Raw genomic sequence first — 24,870 nt, 5'->3', positions numbered from 1 at the left:
GATTAATTGCTATGATGTAATTGATTTATTGAGGTAAACTGTTTACAATATGGTAGAATATACAAAAATAATTATCTAACATTGTGCCTGTGGTTCGGATCGGAATATCGACCACATAGGCAAGTTTCGTTACCACCTAATGGGCAGGTACCCTCGGGACGAATATTCCGATCCGAACCGCAACATATGACATATACCAGTATAAACAATATTTTTCTTTTGAAAAGCAAAGTATCATTTATATCTAAAAATGCAATAATTCATGTAGTATATTTTATTTATAATACCTTCATTTCCCTTCAAGTAGAATAAGCCATGTGGATGCATGCTGAAACGTCTATTGATATTTAGAGCGTTATTACGGAAATGGACATACACGGTGTCACCTACGGTGCTCTTAATAAGAGGTCCACAGAATCCGGCCCAGTCAGGCGCCGGTTTAAGCACGGAGTAACTGTCATCAGTATATTCCCGGTAAATAAGTTTTGTATATATACTCCCGATCCTGTCATCACGGTTTTCAATAAACTCGAACGCAGCACTGTTAAGAAATATCAAAACATCAGTGTATGATGATGGTATTATTTTTTTAATATGCTTAAAGATTCTGTATGTTATTGACTTATTGTTATGGTGGTAACAATGATGGTGGTGTTGGAAGTTTTCCCTCCGGATCACGACAGTTAGCACAGTTCAACCAATGCATCTTTTCTGGGCAGCCTGTCAAGCTGTTTACCACTACTAGTTGCTTTCACTTTCGCAAGGAACTGAAACTTCTGTACAAGCTAGTGCAGAGGTACAGTGCAAATGACCGTAGAAAGAATTTCATTATCAATCACATTCGAAAAATTGGCTGGGACTTTATAGGAAATATTATAAATAATATTTTTATTATTATTTTATTACCTCCCTTTATTTACATGAAATAAATTTGGTAACATTTTTACAAATAATGAGCATCATTACCATAAACAATTTGCGTAACAGGATCTTTCCAGGCACATTATCCATACGTTTTAGTCTTTAGAAATAACAAACGTTTGTTCAATAATGTTTAAATAATGGATTAATAGAAATTAAGATGTTTTACAACTGGAAAAAGCTGAACATGCAGCTATGTGTCATAAAAATGCAAAATGTAAAGAAAAAAGTATTTTCACTTTCATACAAAAAACTTTTTCCGTATAATTATACCAATGTTAACAAAACTGACGATGCAAAAAAATCGTGTATATTGCAAAAGATTACGTTTTAGGGAAACTGGTACAAGATACCAAAAATAAAAGGTTTTTGAGAAAAAAAGTGATAGTACTTTTGAGACATAATGGGCCTTTAACATGTTATCACAATACAGAAAATGTATTATGACAGGTTTGCTCAAGCAAAATCTTTGATATCGTTTTATATATTTTTTTCTACGAAAAATAACTATTATTTTATTTAAATTCAATAAACTTCGCATTTAAATCGACGAATAACAAATAAATTGGTGAAAAACTTATCTGAACAACACCAGTTGACGACTACATATCTAATCTATATATCTTAATATTTTGTGGTTTTATCACAATTTTTTTAAAGCATTGATAATCACTTCAAATAATATCACCATATCTCTAATCACAAACATACTGCTAATAATCATTGATTTAACATCAATAAAAAAAATAATCAAGGCTATTTTGAATTAAAAAAAAGTAACAAGAATAAAGGCTTACATCATAGCAAATTTATTTTCACACTTGATTGTCTTAAAGGCACGTTACGCCTAAGAAATCGATAGTTTTGAATTCTTTGTAAAGATCAAACATGTGTTTATCGATGTTTAAACAATGGATTTATAGCATATTAAATATTAACCAACGAAATACAAGAGAGATGAATGTGCTATTATGTGTCTTAGCAGCTGTAGCATAATGTTAACAAAGAACTATTTTGACTTCCATACTAAATACTAATTCACTATACCGATTGTCCACATAGCAAAAGAAGCAAAAGACAGCAAATGAGCGTGTTGTTGTTGTTGTTGTTGTTGTTGTTGTTGTTGTTGTTGTTGTTGTTGTTGTTGTTGCATAATGTAACAAGATTTTAAAAAATAAAAAAAGGTATTGGGATTTAAAGTTGATATTTTTTCTATAAATGCAGGATTTATTTTCATCTAGTAGTATGAAAATAAATATTCATGAGTGAAGGTAGCCACGGGTGAAATATGATGAATTTCATACCACAAAATGAAAATAAATCCTGTATTATAAAAAAAGAGAATTTTCCTTTTTATTTTGTACATTTTCCCCTTTTTTGACATTACAACTGAAAGGTTTCCCCTTTAATTTTGTGTATTGGCTAAATTTAGAAGAAAATAGTTCAGCAAGACACCAGTGAAAATACGGAATATATGTTTCGATGATTGCAATGAAAAATAATTTTTTACATTGAAAATACGGAAAATCAAAATTGGTTCGCTATGGCCGAAAATTCGTTTTAAGCGAGTACATATTTAGCGATGTGCTTTAATATAAGATAAAGAAGGAATCGGTCGGTGATGTCAGACTTAGTTCGTTATTAACGATAATTCGTGATAATTCGTTATAAGCGAGTTCGTTACAAGAGGAGTTGACTGTACGTATTTATTTTATTTCATTAATATTTCTCAATATTTCATTTATAAGTATAATTATAATATCCTGGTTTTTTAATCAGGTAATAAGGTTCTATTACGACAAATCCATTTATCATATTATCATGATAACATATCTATTGTGTCATTGCTATTATGAGGGGACCAATCACATTACTTTTACAAATAGAAAAAAACTCAACGTTTTCGATGGATTTTAGTTCATAAATTTAATCACATTTGTTTGTTGTTTTTTGTGGTTTTTTTTAATCACATAATCTTGAAAAGTGCTACGTACGACTTTATAACTCCTACGTAGGAGATATAAAGCCTAAATAGGAGTTTATAACTACGTAGGACTTTATAAAGCTTACTCAGGATATAAAAAAAAACTAATAAGGAGTTTAAGCAAATCTTGATGCTCATATGAATGAATGAATGAGTGAGTGTTAAGTGCTACGTAGGACTTTATAAATCCTACGTAGGAGATTAAAAGCCTAATTAGGAGTTTATAACTCGTGCGGTGTAAAATTTCTTACGTAGGAGGGTTTAAAAAGCCTAATTGGGAGTTTTGTATCTCCTACGTAGGACTTTATAAGAAATGCATACAGAATGCTTTGCAAATCTCGACAGTCCGAACGGAATATCGGCGATGGAACAAGACACTTAACTCCCCTCCTCCCACCCCCCCCCCCCCCCCCGAAATTTAAAATGTTAAATATTGAGGACCACATCACCTTTCGATACAGTGTCTCAGGTTTCTTGAGTACAAAGTGTCTTGGGGTGAGATGTCTGTAAGCATTGGCGATGTATCCCGAAAAATTGTTTCAGAGCTCTTCGAAAACCTTACTCGACAATAAGCATTTAAGTGTCTTAAATGTGAATTTACAAATTTCTAAAAGGCTTTAAAGATTACATTTACCATTCGAACTAGCTGAACAAAACAAACAATATATCTATTTTCGGTCGTTTCGAATAATTACATGTAAATCCTTATAGGGGCAGGAAGAGGGGGTCGAAGTATCTTGTTCAAGCTCTGGAAAGTTGCGATTTGCGAAGCATTATGCACGCCCAAGTTAAAAAAAAGAATTATATACTACTTTGAACAAAGTTTAACCCATACATTGTTTGTATAATCAATATAACTAAACGTACATAATACAAAATCATCGATTTATATATGTAGACAATGAAATTCAATTTTCGGAACTAGTTGTATTGCTCAAAATAATTCAGATTATTGAGTTCTGGTTATTTCGCTCAAAATCATCTCTGGCTACATAATAAGGGTATTTACTAAAACGGCTTGTCACAATTACAATTTAACACATCTAATTTATTTTCCTACATAATATGCTATCCTAAGTTATACTCTAGCATACAAGACAAGACAAGACAATTTGTTTAAGTCTCACTTTTGTTCATACAATAACAAAATATAACAAAGTTATAAAAGAAATACGTGTACAAAGCCACTATAAAAGAGTTATGAGAGACTAAGAATATCAGATGGAATTTCACGTAAGTACCTTGATCTTGATCTTGTAAAGTAATGTATGCACATGTACATTCATTGTGTTTTGAATATGTATTTTGTTTGAATGTACCTTGTTTTTTGTTGTTGTGTTTTTTTGTTTTTTTTTTTTTTTTTTTTTTTTTTTTTTGTTTTTTGTTGTTTCATTACATATAGTAGCATTTTGTGTTTTCATGTATGTTATTTGAAAATTTCGCTGTATAACCATGATGTAAAAATAGTATTTATATTTTATGTTTGAAGGCCCCCACATGGAAAAGATTGGTAACCAAATGTGGTAGCCTCAGTAAATTTAAAGACCTTACTTACATACTCACTCACTCACTCACTCACTCACTCACCAACTCACACACTCACTCACTCACTCACTCACTCACTCACTTACTAAGAACATAATCATAAATAAAAAAAAACATTTAAAACAATATTAAAATATAAAAAAATTGTTAAAAGCTCAAATATGTGATTGCATTAAAATTTATATTAAACATATAAAACAAACACATTCTAACTAGTATTTAAATTTTAACTATGATATATGAGTACAGACTACAGAGTAACTAACAACTTGCGCCTCATACATAATATATCAAAGCAGGCTTTGGCAGAATATTTTACAATATTTTCATTTGATAGCAAATATATGAATTTCTCATTATCTCTTTACATTAAAAATCTGTCGTTTGTTTTACATATGTCAATATAAAGCGCCTCTCTAATTTGCGAATAAAGTGGAAATTAAACAAGGACATGCAGCTCATCTTCAATTTCATAACTACAATTAAAACATATTATCTCATTAAATGGTAAAGCATACATGTCCGTCGCACTCTGTGCTTTCAGAACTATGATATGTTTCCTGCGTAGGAGTAATAAAGTCCTAATAACGCTTTTTATCTCCTACGTAGGAGTTATTTAGTCCTACGTAGGAGTTATTTAGTCCTACGTAGGAGTTATAAACTCATAAACTCATAATTAGACTTTTTTATCTCCTACGTAGGAGTTATTGCGTCCTACGTAGGAGTTATAATGTCCTATGTAATAGTTATAAACTCCTAATAAGGCTTTTTTTATCTCCTACCTAGGAGTTATCTTTTTTATATAACATGTTAAATTGGCAACGGGACGCTTCCGTACAAAAGTGGTAATAGTATTGCAACGCATATATACTAGTTTGGTCATAAAACATTTAGTCACATAAATACATCTGTACTTAACAAGATATCATGACGATCATAAAATATTTCAACGAGCAAAAGATTTTATAGCAACATATGTTATCATAATTATTGTTTCATCACGTTGTATTTTTTTTCTATCGTTACAGATTTTATCCCTATAGAGTATACACATTTGATCACAATAAATATCTTACCAATAACTTATTAGTTATAAAGATATTGATAGGTTATATGACCCTCTATAAAAGGTTGCTTATATTGTTTATATAACAATTACCGCTATTATATTACAAACAACCGTTTATATTCAAATCAAGACATGTTATAACATCACATATAAAGTAATAATACAGTAAACTTCCTAAGTTTAAGAGAAAACATTACTTCATAATTTGATAGCAGCCGTATTTTTATAAACGTCACAATTATATCCATTGGAAATAGACGTTACAAACTTGCAGTACTATAGAAAATATTAACTGCTGCTGTCAATTCATGAAGATTTTTTTCTATGCGCTGTATTGCTTTTAAAAGCTTTGCTGCACGTTTGAAACGGCGGGTTTCATTGGATAACCGCGACGTTTACATCAACTATATACAAGGTTGCTGTCAATTTATATTTTTCTACAAAATATAAGGAAGTTTGCTATTTCATAAAGTTGTAATTATTTGTCCCTATTTAAATAGTTGTTAGCATATATAACCCTAGATTGTTAAAGAATGATCGTATAATAAGAGAGTTAAGTAAGTTTAATGATAATTGTGATACATAAGTATGTCGACCAGTGCTTCTGCTACAAGAATAAACAACAAAACTTCTGTACAACGTTTTATGCCAAAGTGTGGCCTTTATCTCAATGTAACATCTAAAAGAGATATATAAATCTACCGCGTGTGATCCTACGTTATTGTTACGTTACTCTTATTAGAAGTATTAATTCTCATTCAGATTATAGGTGGTTACGGTTTCGTCATATATGGAATGTAAATATTGCAAGCGCTTAAGTTTGAACGTATGCATTGCCTCATTGATTTTTTGGAGAATGACACAATTACACATTTGGGTTACAGGTATAGCGAAAACTAATGAGCTTAAAAGCCACCAAATGTCAGTGTTATTAGCAACAGATGCTGCAGGTCTACTCTTAAAGGAGCTCCAGTGAGGTCAAAAAGTCTAAAAAAAAACGTATGTGAGAAGTTAGCAGTGAACAGTGAGCTAAGCAAAAGGAATTTCAATTTGGGCATTTAGCAGAGCATTCCTAGCAATAGTGAACAAATTGCTCTGCTGAAACGCTCAGCCGGCTAGACAATCTAGCAGGGCATGACTAAATATAGTGTAAAAATGCTCTACTGGAATGCTTAGCTGGCTAGGCAATCTAGCAGGGCATTACTAAATATAGTGTAAAATGTTCTGCTGGAATGCTAAGCTGGGCATTACTTAATATAGTGTAAAAATGCTCTGCTGGAATGCTAAGCTGGCTAGGCAATACAGCAGGGCGTTCCTCAATATAGTGTAAAATGCTTTGGTGGAATGCTAAGCTGGCTAGGCAATATAGCAGAGCATTCCTTAATATAGGTAATAATACTCTCGTGGAATGCTAAGCTGGCTAGGCAATCTAGCAGGGCATTCCTTAATATAGTGAAAAAATGCTCTTGTGAAATGCTAAGCTTGCCAGGCAATCTAGGAGGGCATTCCTTAATAAAGTGTTAAAATGCTCTGCTGGAATGCTTAGCTGGCTAGGCAATCTAGCAGGGCGTAACTAAATAAAGTGTAAAAATGCTCTGCTGAAATGCTAAGCTGGCCAGGCATTCTAGCAGTTCATTCCTTGATATAGTCTTAAAATGCTCTGCTGGAATGATAAGCTGGCTAGGCAATCTAGCAGTGCATTACTTAATATAGTGTAAAAATGCTCTGCTAGAATGCTAAGCTGGCTAGGCAATCTAGCAGGGCATTACTAAATATAGTGTAAAATGCTCTGCTGGAATTTTAAGCTGGCTAGGCAATCTAGCAGGGCGTTACTAAATATTGTGTAAAATGCTCTTGTGAAATGCTAAGCTGGCTAGGCAATAAGCAGAGCATTCCTAATATAGATAATAATGCTCTGGTGGAATGCTTAGCTGGCTAGGCAATCTAGCAGGGCATTCCTTAATATAGTGTAAAATGCTCTGCTGGAATGCTAAGCTGGCTAGGCAATCTAGCAGTGCATAACTAAATATAGTCTTAAAATTCTTTGCCTGAATGCTCAGCTGGCAAGGAAATCTAGCAGGGTATTCCTAAATATAGTGTAAAAAGCTATGCTGGAATGCTAAGCTTGCTAGGAAATCTAGCAGTGCATTACTAAATATAGTATAAAAATGCTCTGCTGGAATGCTAAGCTGGCTAAGCAATCTAGCAGGGCGTTACTAAATATAATGTCAAAATGCTCTGCTGGAATGCTAAACTGGCCCGGCAATCCAGCAGTGCATTACTAAATATAGTGTTAAAATGCTCCGCCTGAATGCTAAGCTGGCTAGGCAATCTAGCAGTGCATAATTAAATATAGTCTTAAAATGCTTTGCCTGAATGCTCAGCTGGCAAGGAAATCTAGCAGGGTATTCCTAAATATAGTGTAAAACTGCTCTGATGGAATGCTTAGCTTATTAGGCAATCTAGCAGGGCATTCCTAAATATTGTACAAATACTCTGCTGGAATGCTCAGCCGGCTAGGCAATCCAGCAGTGTATTCCTAAATATAGTTTTAAAATGCTCTTCTGTAATACCCAGCTGTCTTAGCAACCTAGCAGGACATTCCTTAATATAGTGTAAAATGATCTGCTGGAATGCTTAGCTGGCTAAGAAATTACACAGGGCATACCTAAATACAATGTATAGTGTAAAAATGCTCTGCTGCAATGCTCATTTGGCAAAGCAATATAGCGGGACATTCTTAAATATAGTATTAAATTTGCGTTATATTCCGAGCTGGCTAGGCAACCTAGCAGAACATTCTGAAAAATAGTGTGAAAATGCTGTTTTAGATAAGCAATCTTGCGGTGCATTCTGAATTATAGTATTAATATGCTGTGCTGAAATGGTCAGCTAGCAGACTTATTCTGAGTTCCAGGACTTGTTGTTGCCAACGTTTTATTGACAGTTTCGACTTCTAGGCACTTCTGAAGCAATCGCAGACTTTCAGGAATTTTTGGTGTCAATAGAAATAATGATATTTTTTTTACTTCTAGGGACCTTAAAGAGAATACTTCATTGTCCTGCGACTTTTTGATGGGCACTCGTAGACTTACAGGAATTTTGGTGCCAATGCTGATATTTACCATTGTGAATTCTAGGGACATTAAAAAGTCCATTTTTTTGGTCTGTGACTAATTCTGGGACACTCGCAGACTTTCAGGAATGGTTGGTGCCAATGGAAATAATCATATTTTTGACTTCTAGGGACCTTTAAGAGTCCAATTGCTCGGCCTTCGGCGTATTGTTGGACACTCGCAGACTTTCAGGAAAGTTTGGTGCCAATAGAGATGATGGCAATTTTTACTTCATGGGACCCACCAGAGTCCAATTTTCTTGTCTGCAACTGATTCTGGGACACTCGCAGACTTTCATGATACAGTGGTGCCAATGGAGATAATGACATTTTTGACTTCTAGCGACCCACCAGAGTTCATTTCGCTGGTCTGCGACTGATTTTGGGACACTTGCAGACTGTCAGGAATTTTTTATGCCAATGGAGATAATAACATTTCTGACTTCTAGGGAATCGCTAGAGTACATTTCTTTGGTGTGCGACTGATTCTTTGAGACTCGCAGACTTTCAGGATGTTTTGTGCCATTGCAGATCATGACATGTTTTAATTTTAAGGACCCCTTAGTCAGAAGCAGAGCATTTTCACTCTAAAATGTCATTATCTGCATAAGCACTAAAAATTCCTGCAAGTCTGCAAGTGCCCAATAATCAGTCGTAGACCAACGAAATAGACTCTGGATGGTCAAAAGCTGTCAAAAATGTAATTATCTCTATTGGCACCAAAAATTCCTGAAAATCTGGGAAGACTAAGTCGCAGACCAACAAAATGGACCCTGGATGACATATTTTACCCTAGAAGTAAAAAATGTCATTATCTGCCTTGACATCATAAAATCCTGAAAGTCTTGAGTGCCTAAGAACCAGTCGCAGACCAAAAAACGGAAACAGGAAGGTCCCAATAAGTCAGAAATATCATTCTCTGCATTGACACCAAAATTCCTGAAAGTCTGCGAGTGACTCAGAATCAGTCGCAGACCAACGAAATAGACTCAGGAGGGTCCTTTTGAAATAAAGTATCATTATCTCCATTGGCACCGAAAATTTCTGAAAGTCTGCGAGTGTTCTAGAAACAGTCGCAGACCAACGAAATGGACTCTGGATGGTCCTTAGAATTCACAAATGTCATTATCTCCATTGGCACCAAAAATTCCTGAAAGTCTGCGATTGTCCCAGAATCAGTCGCAGACAAAAGAAATGACCTTCAAGATTGCCTAGCCAGCTGAGCATACCAGCAGAGCATTTTTACACTATATATAGGAATGCCCTGCTAGATTGCCTAGCCAACTGAGCAATTCAGCAGAGCATTTTTTACACTATATATAGGAATGCCCCGCTTGATTGCTTAGCCAGCTGAGCATACCAGCAGAGCATTTTTACACTATATTTTGGAATGCCCCGCTAGATTGTTTAGTCAGCTGAGTATAACAGCAGAGCATTTTTACACATTAATTTGGAATGTCCCGCTAGATTGCTTAGCCTGCTGAGCATAACAGCAGAGCATTTTTACACTATATTTTGGAATGCCCCGCTAGATTGTTTAGCCAGCTGAGTATAACAGCAGAGCATTTTTACACTATAATTTGGAATGTCCCGCTAGATTGCTTAGCCTGCTGAGCATAAAAGCAGAGCATTTTTACACTATATTTTGGAATGCCCCGCTAGATTGCTTAGCCAGCTCAGTATAACAGCAAAGAATATTTTACACTATGTGTAGGAATGCCCTGCTAGATTGCCTAGCCAGCTGAGCATACCAGCAGATCATTTTTACACTATATTTTGGAAAGCCCCGCTTGATTGTTTAGCCAGCTGAGCATACCAGCAGAGCATTTTTACGCTATAATTTAGAACGCCCCGCTAGATTGCTTAGCCAGCTGAGCATACCAGCAGAACATTTTTAAGCTATATTTTGGAACGTCCCGCTAGATTGCCTAGCCAGCTGAGCATACCAGCAGAGCATTTTTACACTCTATTTAGGAATGCCCTGCTAGATTGCTTAGCCAGCTGAGCATACCAGCAGAGCATTTCTACACTTTATTTTGGAATGTTCTCGTAGATTGCTTACCCAGCTGAGCATAACAGCAGATCATTGATTTCCCTATATAAATTGTAATGCCTTTTTGCTTAGCTCAATGTTAACTGCTAACTTCTCACATACAAAAAAACCATAAAACTTAAGCAAGCTAACAAAGATCAACTGGTGGCAATAAAAATGGAAAAAGGTAAAACAAACTTTGCTCAGAATTAAATTACAATCGACATTTAGTGCAAATTTTTGGTTTAGATAATTGTGTACATTAAAATGATCATTCTGTATAAAAAATTAGTAAGCAAATCATCTGAAATTTTGCACATAAGTTATTGGTATAGACTTAAATCACATGTAATAAAGATATCGTAAAAATATTTCCAATCCCATTATGTCGCAGTCCCTTTAATCAAGTGTGACATTTAACAATGTCTCGGTTTTCCTTAGTGGAATCCCTTTAATCATGTGTGACATTTTACAATGTCTCGGTTTTTACACCAAGCGTCTAATAATTGTAACAGATGTCTGTAATTAAGTGAGTTTTACATTAATTTATCATACAGATTAAAGCCTGCATAAGCAGATATTCCATACAGAAAGGCAAACAAATTTGCGGGGGTTACTGGGTATCTGGACAGATAGAAATAAGTGCGGTACTTGCCTATTGTCGTTAGTGACACGATTTGCGTTGAACGGAGCGTAGTTCCAATCGACCTCATCAGCAGAAATATAGTAGTGCCAATCTTTGCCTAATGCAGTCGATGTTAACATCAACAACCCCAAGAAAATGGTCAGCATAGCAACATGCATATCTCCCCTAGATATTATAATAATAACATGTATATCTGAAGTAGAAAAATATACTGACCAGAAAGAATTCAAAAAGAAAAAAATCCTTATGCATAATTTGTTTATCTTTAGCGGCAATGTCAATATAAAATCTGGAATCTGAAAGCACATGACTGAATTGTCTTAAAAAATTCTAAACGTATCATAACTGATAATTGACAATAATTATCTATAAGGCTGAAATCAAGAATGGGAATTTTGCTATATTATCAAACACCTGGGATCATTTGGAAAAAACTGTTAAATAAAAAAATAAAATTCTGTCTACAAAGATTCAAAGGTATTTAACAGTAAGTATCGTGAAAAATGTATGCTAAATGAAACATAAGTCAAACGTCAATAAAATTATAAAATATGATCAAATTCAATTGTATTCATTTGCAATACTCACAAAAAACTACAACCAACAGCAATACACATCAGATATTGTAACATTTGTTTTACATTGATAATAAATAATAATTTTTATAAAAAGCATCTTTTCATTAACATAAAGCAATGTATCAATCCTTAAATTGCTTAGTTTCTTAAATGGACATGTGCAACTTAAACATAACAAATTTAGGGAGGCGGGGAGGGCAGCAGGAGGTGGGTGGGGTATTATTATATATATTCAAGATAAGAATTTAAAGTCAGTAAAGTTTATTCAGACTGCATGGAGTTGCAGGCTAACCAGCTCTATTTTCATTTACTGCAAGGGTAAAGGATTTAAAAAAAAAACTTATTCTCTAAAAGGAATTATGATCTGAGATGACAATGTTGCTTTTTTTATGATCTAAATTTGAAAAGATACAAAAAATATACAATATACAAAAAGATAACTGACTGTCTCTAATCATCGACTCAACATATGTTTTTTCCATTATTTTCATAAAACAGAGAAAAACCGAATCCCTAAAGAACTCCCAAATGACACAATTGAAAAGTTGCAGGCTCGGTTTGATTGAACCTGTTCATGGACGGTACTGGAAAGTGCAAGTTATCGTCCACAGCCCTTAGCACCAAGTCTACGTACAGAAAAAAGCACCAATGCTTAAAGTTAAAATTATTGAAAATTTTCGGAAATATTCTAAAAGAAAAGATGTTTTAATAATTAAGCTTATGATAATCTTTTCAAACCAAAAACATCTAAAAGTAATTAAGAAATAAATAAATAGAAGTTTGCTTACCTTTTCTTTATTCTCTCAAACAGCAGAACAGTTTTTCACAAACAAAATTACACTTATCAATGTAGATGTGTCCAAACTACTGATTCAAGTTTCTCATTGATCAATTATATATATTATTGCCTTAATGGGAAAGATTGTATCTTTCAATTTGACATTGAAAATATCTACGTTTCTCGCTGAAGTCACGTTTACATTCGATGTACCATTTTCTGGATAATAAACTTTGTTAAGTTTTTCATTTTATTTTATTACTCATATTAACAAAGCTGTCATATTTGTCTTCTGATATATCTGTAGTCATGGCATGATGGAAACCGATTGGGGAGGTGGGGATGTTGGTAGGAGGGTCGGGGCAATTATTGTGTATATTTCAACGTCACATCAGTTCTCCGTAGCTTAACTGCGACATGATCCTGGATTGTGTTGCAGCTTCAAATTGCAAAGGAACACATTTGAAAAATACATACACTGACTTCCGGTTACAAACTGATATATTTCTGAAACTACAAGGTTAAACAAGATCTACCTGCAGAATACACTAACATTTGTTAAATAACATTTAAGAAATATTGTCCAAAACTAATTGATTCTGCCTTGAAGTGTGTTGTCTTTGTTAGAAAACGTTACGGACGGTTTATTCCCATATGCTGAATATACAAGCTAAAGATATTTGATAATTCAATGGGATATAAAATAATCAGTTCGTAAAGTTACATTTTCATAATAGATGGACGCACGTTACCAGAAAGACTCTGTTTGAACTGGCGCTCATAACATTTAAAAAAAACTTATGATGTTTATTACAGCACGTTTACTGGTATTGATTAAAGTGAACATGTATGGATAAGCTGTCCTGAATATGTTTAATATTCAGGTCGTTTCAGTGAACCAAAGTTGTCACGTTCACGTATCTTATAACTGTAACAGTGACAATATGTTGAACAGTATGGCACAAATAGCGGAATTCAGGACAAACTAACTTTTGGCATGATTTTGTGCACATAAAACTTTGAATTCACGGAAACGTTAATGTAACACTATCGCGCCATTATACATGAAAATCGGCATGCTGGGTGCTCCAAACATGATAAACAATTGTTAATGGTAAATAAAGAAAATAGAATATTGAGATGAGATTAGAGTCTACTTTAATATAAATTCACTTTTATTGCGATGCATATTAGGCTTCACAACCGTGACATGCATATGTGCATTATGAAATTAACGCATTTGCGTTATGAAACCAAAAAACAAACGGACCTGGATAAACCAGTTAACTGACAAGTCATAGATAACATCTGTCACTGTTTCTTGTAAAATATTATGTGTTTATTAACAAATCAATAAATTCAAATGACAAAGTAAAAGGCTTTTAAATCAAATGAAATAAGAGAGAGATATTAATGTCTGTGTTCAAACTTTTGAAATAATCAACATGACAAATTCTTAAGAACGTTGGAGATTAAGAAATTCATGGCACGCTTTACAGTATTTTGCTAAATATTTCCCGATGACTATATAATATACTTTCAGATGGTGTGGAGTAAAGTTATATTCCATTTATATATTTGTAAGATTGGAAAAATGTCTAATCTTAGCTATAAGTGAAATGTTCCATCTGAGGTAACAGAACGATTTCATAAACTCATATAGGCTTGAAAAAATGGGAGAAGACACATCTGTCGGTATTATTGAACATAAAATATCTTATATTATACCACCAACATTGTCAATTTATCATCGCTGAGATAGTGTAACATATTTCTGCTAACATTTAAACAATTTATCATCACGACAATTATCACTCTAACTAGATATTTAGCATGTTATATGCAGCTTATAGAAATACTGAAATAATGCTCAAGTATAAAAGTGAATCCCTTATACAAAATGAAATCAGCAATTTAGATCGTAAGACAACTTTCGAGCTTTACTGGTGGGGGAAGACCTCAGCTAGGTACCCCTCCGTGCATTATTTCATGCACAAACGGGCACCTTAGTAGAACTACCGACGTTCCGTAATCAAGTTGGATAGCTTTATCTCATGAAGAATCCCACCAATCTTGAGCGGCTCGAACCTACAGCGGCCTGAAGAAAGTGGTTTAAAGTCACCGACCTTATTTCTATGCCACGGACACCCCTACAGTCAATTAAACTTTATCGCTGCTTTCTGCAGTTTACAATATTTTTGATCAAATTTTAAAATAGAATAAATATAAATATCCTATTTAAACCTTTTTAAAAATTGTAGCATATTTTTTGTTACAAACATCTTTCTCAATAATAAGTATTTTGATATTAATTTTTAGTAAATAAATCTTAGAATGGGACAATCCCATAAGTCTCCCATAGCATTGTTCATACGTGGTGATGACCTTGTTATGGGAGACATTGTATGCACATAACACGTGTACATATATAGCTGTAAATTAAACATAATAAGATCCCCTATTACTAGGTAATAAATGAAGTATATGCTCGCCCACATGGATTCTTCCAAACAAACTCAAACACAAATATAATTACTTGAAATATAAAAGCTCCAAAGAAGTACAAGTACAAGTAATCTACATCTGATTGGGTTCGCCTTTCCTAAACAAGGGTGACTTAACTTTATGTTAACGCATTTCACAAAGGTCCTTTAAAAATACAACCCGTTGTAGAAACTGGTTTTATCATGACCAAAAGTTAATCTTGGTCCGTTCTGCAATTTGCCTGATGCTCCGTTTGGTTCACAGTATGTTCTATTTGTGATATTATATACTCTTAAGAATTGTAAATTGTGTATGCATATGAATGAGACTTTAAATAAATAAATAAACAAATAGATAAATAAATAAATAAATAGATAAATAAGTAATAAATAAATAGATAAATAAGTAAATAAATAAATAAATTTATACGATATATATATTGATGTCTGGAATAGCAAACTAATTTTGACATATGATTAATTTTATTACTCCTTTCTTGAACAAATGGATATCTCATTCATGATTTCAGTGAACTGTAGGAGTTCAACACAGTGTTGGAATAACCCATTTGTTCAGTCTACATGTATATGCGGTAAGCAGGTAACTCTAATTCTCATTTAGGTGATTGGATATTTACACCTTACTGAGTCTGCAGTCTTAATGCTTCCGATGGATCACTTTTTTTCCAGACATTTATGTATCGCAACAGCAGGTGTCAAGTGTTGTGTGGCAACCGTAAAAGGTTGCCCCGTACTTCACTTCAGTGTTATATTTTCTAGTCCTTCGGGATAACTGATTCCAGCACTTTTAAGTGTTGAAAATTGAGCGTTTTCATTATTTTATAATCCGTTATATACAGACTCAATCAAACAAGTCTGCAGTTTTCATGTCATTTTGCTGTTTTTAAAGCTTCCGAGGGATTACCTTTTTCCAGACAGTTATATATACCTATATACAATCATAGATAATTTGGTTTTTATATTAAAGCGCACTTTATCATTCAAAGAGTTTTATATGCATGTACTCTGAGCAAGGGCTTGCACTTACGATGTTTTAATTAACGGCATTTTATTTAACGTTTATTTTTAAACCTATATCATACAAAATAAGAATGCATAGCGTCTATTTGAGAGTGTACACTTTTTAATCAGTTGTAAACAATACAATACAATTAGCAAATATAATTATATACGTGTACATAGATAAAAGCTCAAACTCTTCTTTTTCATTTAATTCATCAAAAATCATGTTTTCACACATACAAATTTATAAAAGATAAACATATGAGGTAAATGTGACAACAGTTCTCATTGTTTGTTAACCGATTTTTTTACATTGAAAAAGTCATATACGAGTATATTCTTATTACTTTACACAGAATATAAACATTTGCCATTTTACAGTTGATTATTGATTGTATCAGTTTACTCCATCACAATATCAAAAGTTCTATATAATATTTAATTGTTGGACAAAACATTTTGTAAAAATATCTATGATATAGGAAAACAGCATTTGACGTAGAGCGTCCATCCATTAATCCATATTTAGAACGGTTTAAAATTGCAAAAATTCAACACAGAAATGGCATTTTAAAGTAAAATAAAATATGTATAATCTTACAAAATAAATTGAAGAAGCTATAATATATGTTTATTATTCATATGTTAACTTACATGAATGCAATTGTTTTGCCAAAAGTTTTTTGTATTTGTCAATGACCGAAGGCAATTGTTTTACTGATTGCAAATAAAAAGGCGTTTCTGAAAGCCAAGTGATTGGATAAGCAAATAATATACATGATTTTTAGTGTAAAAACATCGGTATTTTTTATTGGCACATGTTTATATCCCAGTGGAAATTACATCTTATTAAGCTTTAATCATATTTACATTGACAATATTTCTTCAGTTTGAAGACATCTATACAGTCTGACTGATGACCGTATATATTTATACGGCTTATATCCCCTATAACCTTGAAACTATCGTGGAATGTATCTAGCCTTACTGTAGCTTCAAACAGCGCATTTCCAGGAACTGTTTCTATGACAACCTGAATATCTTCAATCAACTTATTTCCGATCTCGCTTTCTGCGAACTCTTTCTTTTTCTTGTCACTTACAAATTTTAAAACATCATTTGATTCTACCAGCCTAACAGCTTCTCTGATATGATGTAACGATAGATTTTCACATATCGATTTATAATTTCTTAATTCGTTTAATATTTCAGACAGAAGTACAAAACTAGCTTTTACAACAACATCTTCACTAGTCTGTAGCTTTTCATGATGTAAACACGTGCACCAGTGTGGAAGTATCCCAGCTTTGTCACATGACCGCGTTATCGGGATCTCACGGAAGAAACTAACGCCACGCGAAGTTTCGTCTGCTGTTTTCAACTCGCCATTGAAGTACAAAATGTCTTGTAAAGTTTCGTACACATCAAATGGCGTAGACAGTCGATTCTGATTAATTTTCAAAGTTTCGGAAATGAAAGGATACGATTCTTGGAGCCATTTTGGAATTATGACGTACATAAATGGAAGTCTTTCTTCCAATTTACCAATGTAAGTTTCCCTTATTTTACCAAACCTCATACCATGATCACTGAAAAAGAACACTATAGTACTTTGTAGAAGATCACTGTCATACAGACGCCTGAAGAAGTTAAAATATGGTTCGTCTGCAGCACCAGCGCTGTTGACGTCATCATGTGATAACCGTGTAATAAAAGTAAACGCAAAATATGGATCATTCTTGTAAGTATCTGCAAAGTCATACAAGTATTTTAAAACTATTTCTGTTTCTAATCTATTTTGAAAGCAATGGTGATTGTTAACCCAAAGATTTTCTTTTAGTTCCATGGCAATGCTGATTGGTCTATTGAAATGGTCGGCAGGTGGCGTATTAAATCCCGCTTTCAAAAAGTCAAAAATAGCTATGTCCGGCGCGTCTTCTGCATAAAATGTTCTATAACCTCTATCTCGATATTGTTTCCAAGCAAAGTCAAAATGGTCAAACGTTTGTGACGTCTGACTTTCATCCCACGGCATTTCCTGTGCGAATTTCCCGAGAGTCATCGGGACAATGTTTATAAAAGTGTTATCAGCTACTTTATTATAGCCCATCATATCAAACGCTCCTAATTCTTCCTCCAAAAATTGTTTTGTTTTCACCATCTGTCGTATAAAACTGAGTCTTGAAACAGAATCCATGCCTATCATCATAACGTTTAAACGTTCTGTCACTTTTTCCTTCATGACATGGTTTATTAACTTTGTCTTATAAATTTTATCAAGAGTTCTGTTCGGCAGGATAAAAGCGTGAAAATTAGTGTAGATGCTTTTGTCTTTATCGTTATAACAATTCACTATGACAAACTCGTGGTCGACCATGATTGATTCATTAAATGGTTCTCTTTCCTCCAGGTAACGTAAGTAGTTGTTATTTGTTGACTCGAACACAGGACGATATATTGGAGTGTAAGCACAATACACGACGTTGCCGTTGAACGGCGGTAACATAGCTGCTGTCAGATTGATATTGAGGTGGGTGCCGCTTTGGTAGGTCAAAGACGTATTCTGTGGACAACGCCGACGTCCTATCTTTCTAACAATATGACGAATCGTCGGATCATATGGGTCTACTTTGGGAATTTTACAAAATGGCATATCTACTAGAAATAGACCAGATGCTGTGCTGTTCTGACTCACTTTGTTATCTGAATTTTCATGGGATATCTTTAAAGTACGAGTGTATTCAAATGTCAATAATCCAGCCATTAATATAACAACAACAACAAGTAGAAATCGTCGACGTATTTTACGCATTATCCACGTCATAGTGGTTGTTTCTGAAAATACAGTAAGAAGGTATTGAATGAATTAACATTTGTAACGAATACATAGTAATTATTATAAATGACTCAGTTTTATAAAGTCACATTACATCACATTATATAACAATAATATATTTAAACATGAAGATAAATGATACAAATAGAAATATACACATTCCATCTCGAACAACAGAGCTGAATTTACCTCTAAATGTCTCATGTCTGTAAAGTTACATTTTGTCACAAATTTAACACAAACTTAAATAAGGTGATTACAATTTCACCGCAGTGTCATCATATAAGCTTGTTTATATAAAACATAATAATGATAACATCATCATTAGGCTAATCATCATAATCATAATTATCATTATCATCATCAACAGCATCATCATCATCTTTATCATTATCGCCATAATTATCATCACTTTCATTATTATTATCATCATCATTATCATCATGATTACAAACTAAATCGTTATCATCATCATCATCATCATTATCAATATTTGGTTCATCAAATATTCCTTTAACCGTATCATCATGTTGACATTTCTTCTTATTTCGGCTTATTTAAAGCAGTGGCATGATTCATACTGCAAAATTATTTTTTTTTCTACAAACGTTACATCATCTAACAGTGAGAAATGTTTAAAAATTGCGTTTTCCATTGTAAAATAAAGCATATAAAATTATATTGATATGTGCTAAACCTTTTTTCATGTGTCTACGGGTCCAAATATCGTCTTGTATCAGTATCATACCACGTGATTAATAGAGCCACAGTCAACTGTAGGCACGGGGGGCATTGACATCTCTAACTAACTGTTACCTTCATCTGAAAATGACATTAAAACGTCATAATAATCTAAAGATCTTAACCGCCTGCAAAAAGAATGATGTTGCAATATTAAATAAATATAAAGCACGCTAAATTCATATTTTAAAATGTGTTTTATCGAATAAAATTACACTGTGCTCATGATTGCAGAGTTGATATGTCATATGATTATGTTGTTGTTTTCTTTTTGTGTGTTTATTTATTTTTTTTTTCGGAAATGACAAAATACACATGCTTCGAAAATTATTAGTTTATAGATTATTACATTTTTTTTTCTTTGTTTGCTATGGTAGGCCGGTGTTTAGCATAAAGGATATATACATGCAAAACACATGCAGCCAGGAAGCAAACCCCACGAGGCACATCTTATCAGTACATAATCTACAGATGTTTATAACTAAGTAAAGGTCGTCGGTCCAATAAATACATCATCAAAAAATAAATAAGGAGCATATGAAATAAAATAATAAATTAATAACTAAAAAAAAATAATAATAATAGTTCTGATAATGATGTCGCGACTTTAACGTGGTACTTAATGCTGCACGCCTCCAGATGAGTCAAAATATTTCAATAAAATCAAACAAATATGTACTACGATTTTAGGAAAAGCAAAAAGATTCAAGATTCAAGTAATATTTTATATGTTTTTTTGCGGTTAATGACTGATTTTATAGTATTTCTACTGCGTTACTATGTAACGCAGTAAGGGCTATTTATGCATATCTTGACCACTTTTGGTAATTTACGTGGGTTGTAAGTGCCATTGATAATGTGTAAATTGCTTCCTTTTGGTTATTTCACAATATTATACATTTAAATACATTTTAAAAAATTTACATGACAATTAGCGTGAATCTGGAAGCGTACTGCTTTAAAGTAAGAGGACATGAAAATAAAACATCTTAATATTAATAAGCATTGCTTTTACTACATCTGAAAGTTTAATTTAATAATTAAAAGTAATGTCTCTCACGTAAACTTAACGCCATTCCCATAATCCCATAGGCGGATGAAATATAAAATGCTTTATCAACAGCTATTAACGTAATTTTTAAACATTTCTCACTGCAATGAAATTTGATGATTCTACTTGATGTCCGATCTAAAGTTAGACATGATTGCGATAAAATGTTTAATGAGATATATGTTGTCTTACCAATTAGATTTGTCCATACTATGAAAAGTAAGCCATTTTATTGTGCTTTTTATAGTTCACAGAATATCCTTTCCTCACATCCGGCTGCCATCTTTGTTACGAGTTTTCTGGTGATATTACAGAAAGATGCATGATAACGCGCGCGTGCTGAGAACGCTAGACTGGCTTTATATCTACCTTCTCCAATTATATCTCGTTTATATGAGATCGTTTCTACGAAAAATATACAACAGAAAAATAGCAGAGTTATTTTTTTCCTTTTTTAAAAGCAAAAAAAAAATGAAAATGCGCGTATTTAAGTATGAATTTAAAGAACTTTAAAGTAATATAACAATCTAAAAAAGATCCATCCACAAATAAAAATAATTTATTTGAAATTAAAATTTCTGCTGCTATATAATGTATATAATTATTGGTTCTTTTTTCCAATCAGTAAATTTGCGCGATTCTGGTGGCAGGTGTTTGTGATGTCATCAGGCAACTTGTGTGCAGGAAATTTATATCTAAAGCGGCATTATCTCTAATACAGCATTTTGAAGAATGGCTTAATTGTTTTAATTAAATTTAGATTCTGTTCATTGTTTATTCAAGCGCGTTTGATTTATATAAAAAAGCACTACAATTAGTCAATTTACAGTATGGAGTATATGTTTGTAATTGCATCAATGTGCAGACTTGCCAAGCCATACTTTTGGTACCGGCATGTAATTTCGTGTTAGCCGCTAATATTTAAAGAGTATATAAAAGGCAAATCGTGTCCTTATGAGTTTGATAACACTTTTCCTTTTTTAACTTCTGGTGTGTTAAATTCTGTATGAACTCAAATAATGCAGTGACTCATAAACAATTATCTTGATGTGAATGTTAAATTTTAACATGCCTGTCATTCCAATATGTAAAAGAGAAAACCAGTTATTCCAGTGTATTACAACCCTGAAGCTAGTCTAGCAGAGGTATAGTAAGCGCGTATCTCTATAGCAACGCTTATCAGTATTATACTTGTAGGAAACATATACCGCATTTCAATATGCATCAGTGATATATACATCTTTGTTTTCATGAGTCATAGCGGTTTTGAATCGTGTTGAAAGTATTATAACAGAAGGAGAGAAAATGCAATTTGATTTGAAGTTGAGAATAAACAAAAAATAATTGCCAGTCTTTGTAACGGTAAGAAAATAATTGCCAGTTTTTATAAAAGTAAAAATGTCTGAGATATTTATCACAAAACACATGGATATAGATATTTATCACCAGCGCTGGAGTACGTGAGAATAAACATTTAACTTATCACATACGCTGGGTAACGCATTGACGTGCCAAAGCTTGATTCTGACCAAAGCTTGATTCTTCGTTCTGGGTCAAAATCTAGTCAAAATATATTGACGTGCCAAAGCTTGATTCTGAGATATTTTCGTTCCGGGTCAGAATCTCGCTTCTATATATATTCCGAGATATTGCCCCGACACGAAAATGTTCCGCATTGTCACCATCTTAGTATCGTGCTTTCGATTTTTTATCATCGTAGTATCGCATTATGGTTGTTTCGATGTAAAAGTATGCGTAAATATGGGAAAAACACTGGTCAACGATATTTATTAGCATTTATAACAATCCTATAGAAAATCATAATTTATTTCTTGCTGTGTGAGATTAGCATGTCTGTAAGAGCTTAATTCGATTCTAACATTAAGTTGTCTTATAAAAGAATCAAGCGTTAAAATTATCATTTTCAGATCTAGTATCGGGGGCCTATAGTTATAGTAAAACTACGTACGCTAGCAAAAGGCACTTAAATGATATTTAACCTAGCCGCTCGGTTATATTTTCAAACAATTATTTATATTGGGTCATAAAATAGGGTTATATAACCTGTCAAAATTCTTTAAAACTTATAATATACATGGCTTCTATCAATTTATGAAGAAATCTCACTTTTTTCTCTAAAAACAGTGTTTGAAGTATTATAAATGTGTTATAAATATTCCTGACAGGTTATATGGCGATTGATATATACATATATGGATATACAAATGGAGTATAGGCCAAACAAAAATTTATAGGATTTAGTTAGTCCCGTAATTAAATTCATAAGTGTATCAATTAGTATATAATCGGGAACGAAGTAGTGTGTTGATTTCTTATTTGGTCAATCGGTGTATTTATATAGAGGATATGAATGAGTGTTTCAAGTTCAATACTGAATTTATTGCGTTGACGAGTTGATTAAAATGTATTATTATGCGAGCCTGCTGGCGAGCATAATATTTATTTTAATTCAACCAGAGGCAATATAATTCAAGTAATGGAACTTACACGAATTTAATATTGCTATTTATCAGCATACCCAAAATAAAAGATCGCTTTTAAAGTTGAAATAAGAGTCATTTTTTCATTGACGCAGCCTATATTGTATAAACTGCTCTGAACATATATACAGCGGTGCGTCTTTACACTATGTTATGTTACTATACGCTGTAAAGACGTCATTGTCAAAATACTATGCGACGCTCCGTGCAAAAACATCATTTGGTTAAGAAGTTCGCAAAATCGCCACGGGTGTGTGAAAATATTATATTGATGGCAACTAGCATGTGTTTAAACGTCAAATATACTTAGACAATGACTCAGTCTCCGAGCATTACTATTTTTCTGCTCACGAAATCTGCTTTGGGTCATAGCTATTATTATTTTTTTGCGATCGTAGACCAAACAAATATATGCAAGCAAATTCAGACTCTATGCTGTACATATATGCAAGTCCGAAAGTAGTCCGCTTTTTGAAGTGCTGGTACTCCCTTTATCAAGATAAACAGCTTACGGCCGAAAGAATTAGGGAGATCACTGCGTAAATATGGTCACAACATGACAGGCGGATCAAATATTCAAGTGCACAAAATACATTCCGAATGGTCGGAATTCTCTTAATATGTTTATTCGTTTAATAAAGAGTTATACACTGCTTTATAGTAAGCCCTGATGATTATTTATCACACAGTGGTTTAAAACAACACTGTTAGCGCCGTTACAAGCCCTAAATAGAATAATATGGTTTTCTTCAGGCCGTGATCATATAAATTTTCACCGTGGCCGAGGGTTAGCGCGCTCGCTTAGGAAGCAAGAGGTCTGGAGTACGGAAACTCATTTTTTTTCAAATTGTTTAAGACAAATAAACATTGGATCGAATATCAATGTTACTTAGTTTTGAAGCCAATCTACTACAATTAAAACGCTGGAAAACATTGGTGGCACTATACAATCAAAGCACAGAAGTAATTCGCAATCCTCTGTTAGGAGAGGTCTCAGGAAGTGTAAGAGAAGAGGTTGTGAGATTATATGTTAAATCGAGATTGCTCACCTAATGCTTTCCTGCGTTTTAGATTGTGAGTAAAATTGGCTATAAGGACTTAATTGCAACACCTTATTAACTTCAATTCCAATGTTTATTTGCGCGTTAAACAATGTGAATAATAAAACTGAGTTACCTTTACTGGGAGTTTGAACTCCAGACTCCGCTTCCTATGCAGCTATCCTGAAGAGAGAAACCCATTCAGCCACGTTGAATTTATATAATGGAACGGGCTGAAGAAAACCATATTATTCTAAATTAGGCTTTAACGACTTTAACTGTTGTTAACACAGTATGTAAATAATCCTTGGAGCTACAATAAGTCATTTATATGTAAAAAATCAATGAGTGCTGCACAGTTCTGTAGTATCTTGCTATCTTGCATTCCGTTACATCGACTGCTAGTAATATGTATGCCATTTTCCTTTTTAGGATATTTTTATGTAGTTTATATTCATTCTGGCTCATAGGCACCATGAGTTTGATACATACGGAAGAATTCTGCCATAAACTTCAGAAGTTCATCA

The 24,870-nt window shown here is 33.3% G+C and overlaps 2 protein-coding genes across 6 annotated transcripts in view; both read right to left on the bottom strand.

Moving 5' to 3' along the window:
* Window positions 1-12,814, bottom strand: part of LOC132729396 (hephaestin-like protein) — a 108,805-nt gene extending 95,991 nt beyond the window's left edge. For 3 of the 4 annotated variants that reach the window (XM_060715159.1, XM_060715160.1, XM_060715158.1), the window contains exons 1-3: window positions 12,679-12,802; window positions 11,322-11,477; window positions 288-541 (exon numbers count right to left, since the gene is read on the bottom strand). In XM_060715159.1, coding sequence (XP_060571142.1) covers window positions 288-541; window positions 11,322-11,470 — 403 coding nt within the window. In that variant the 5' untranslated portion in view covers window positions 11,471-11,477; window positions 12,679-12,802. Of the gene's footprint in view, window positions 1-287; window positions 542-11,321; window positions 11,506-12,678 lie in introns of all 4 variants that reach the window. The other variant, XM_060715161.1, reaches the window with a different exon arrangement.
* Window positions 12,815-16,367: 3,553 nt separating this feature from the next.
* LOC132729394 (uncharacterized) lies at window positions 16,368-21,143 on the bottom strand. 2 transcript variants are annotated; one of them, XM_060715155.1, is made up of 3 exons: window positions 20,995-21,143; window positions 19,708-19,832; window positions 16,368-19,009 (listed from the first exon to the last, which is right to left on the bottom strand). In XM_060715155.1, the coding sequence occupies exons 2-3, from the start codon at window positions 19,754-19,756 to the stop codon at window positions 17,031-17,033; spliced, it is 2,028 nt and encodes a 675-aa protein (XP_060571138.1). In that variant the 5' UTR covers window positions 19,757-19,832; window positions 20,995-21,143; the 3' UTR covers window positions 16,368-17,030. The 2 variants fall into 2 exon arrangements, with proteins under 2 accessions (XP_060571138.1, XP_060571139.1); XM_060715156.1 differs by lacking the exon at window positions 19,708-19,832 and having other exon boundaries at window positions 20,995-21,111.
* Between the last annotated feature and the right edge of the window lie 3,727 nt (window positions 21,144-24,870).

The sequence above is a fragment of the Ruditapes philippinarum genome, unplaced genomic scaffold (genome assembly GCF_026571515.1).
Source record: "Ruditapes philippinarum isolate M1 unplaced genomic scaffold, ASM2657151v2 ctg1357_1_1_1_1, whole genome shotgun sequence".
Lineage (NCBI taxonomy): Eukaryota > Metazoa > Mollusca > Bivalvia > Venerida > Veneridae > Ruditapes > Ruditapes philippinarum.
This window is presented reverse-complemented; position numbering and strand designations above follow the sequence as displayed.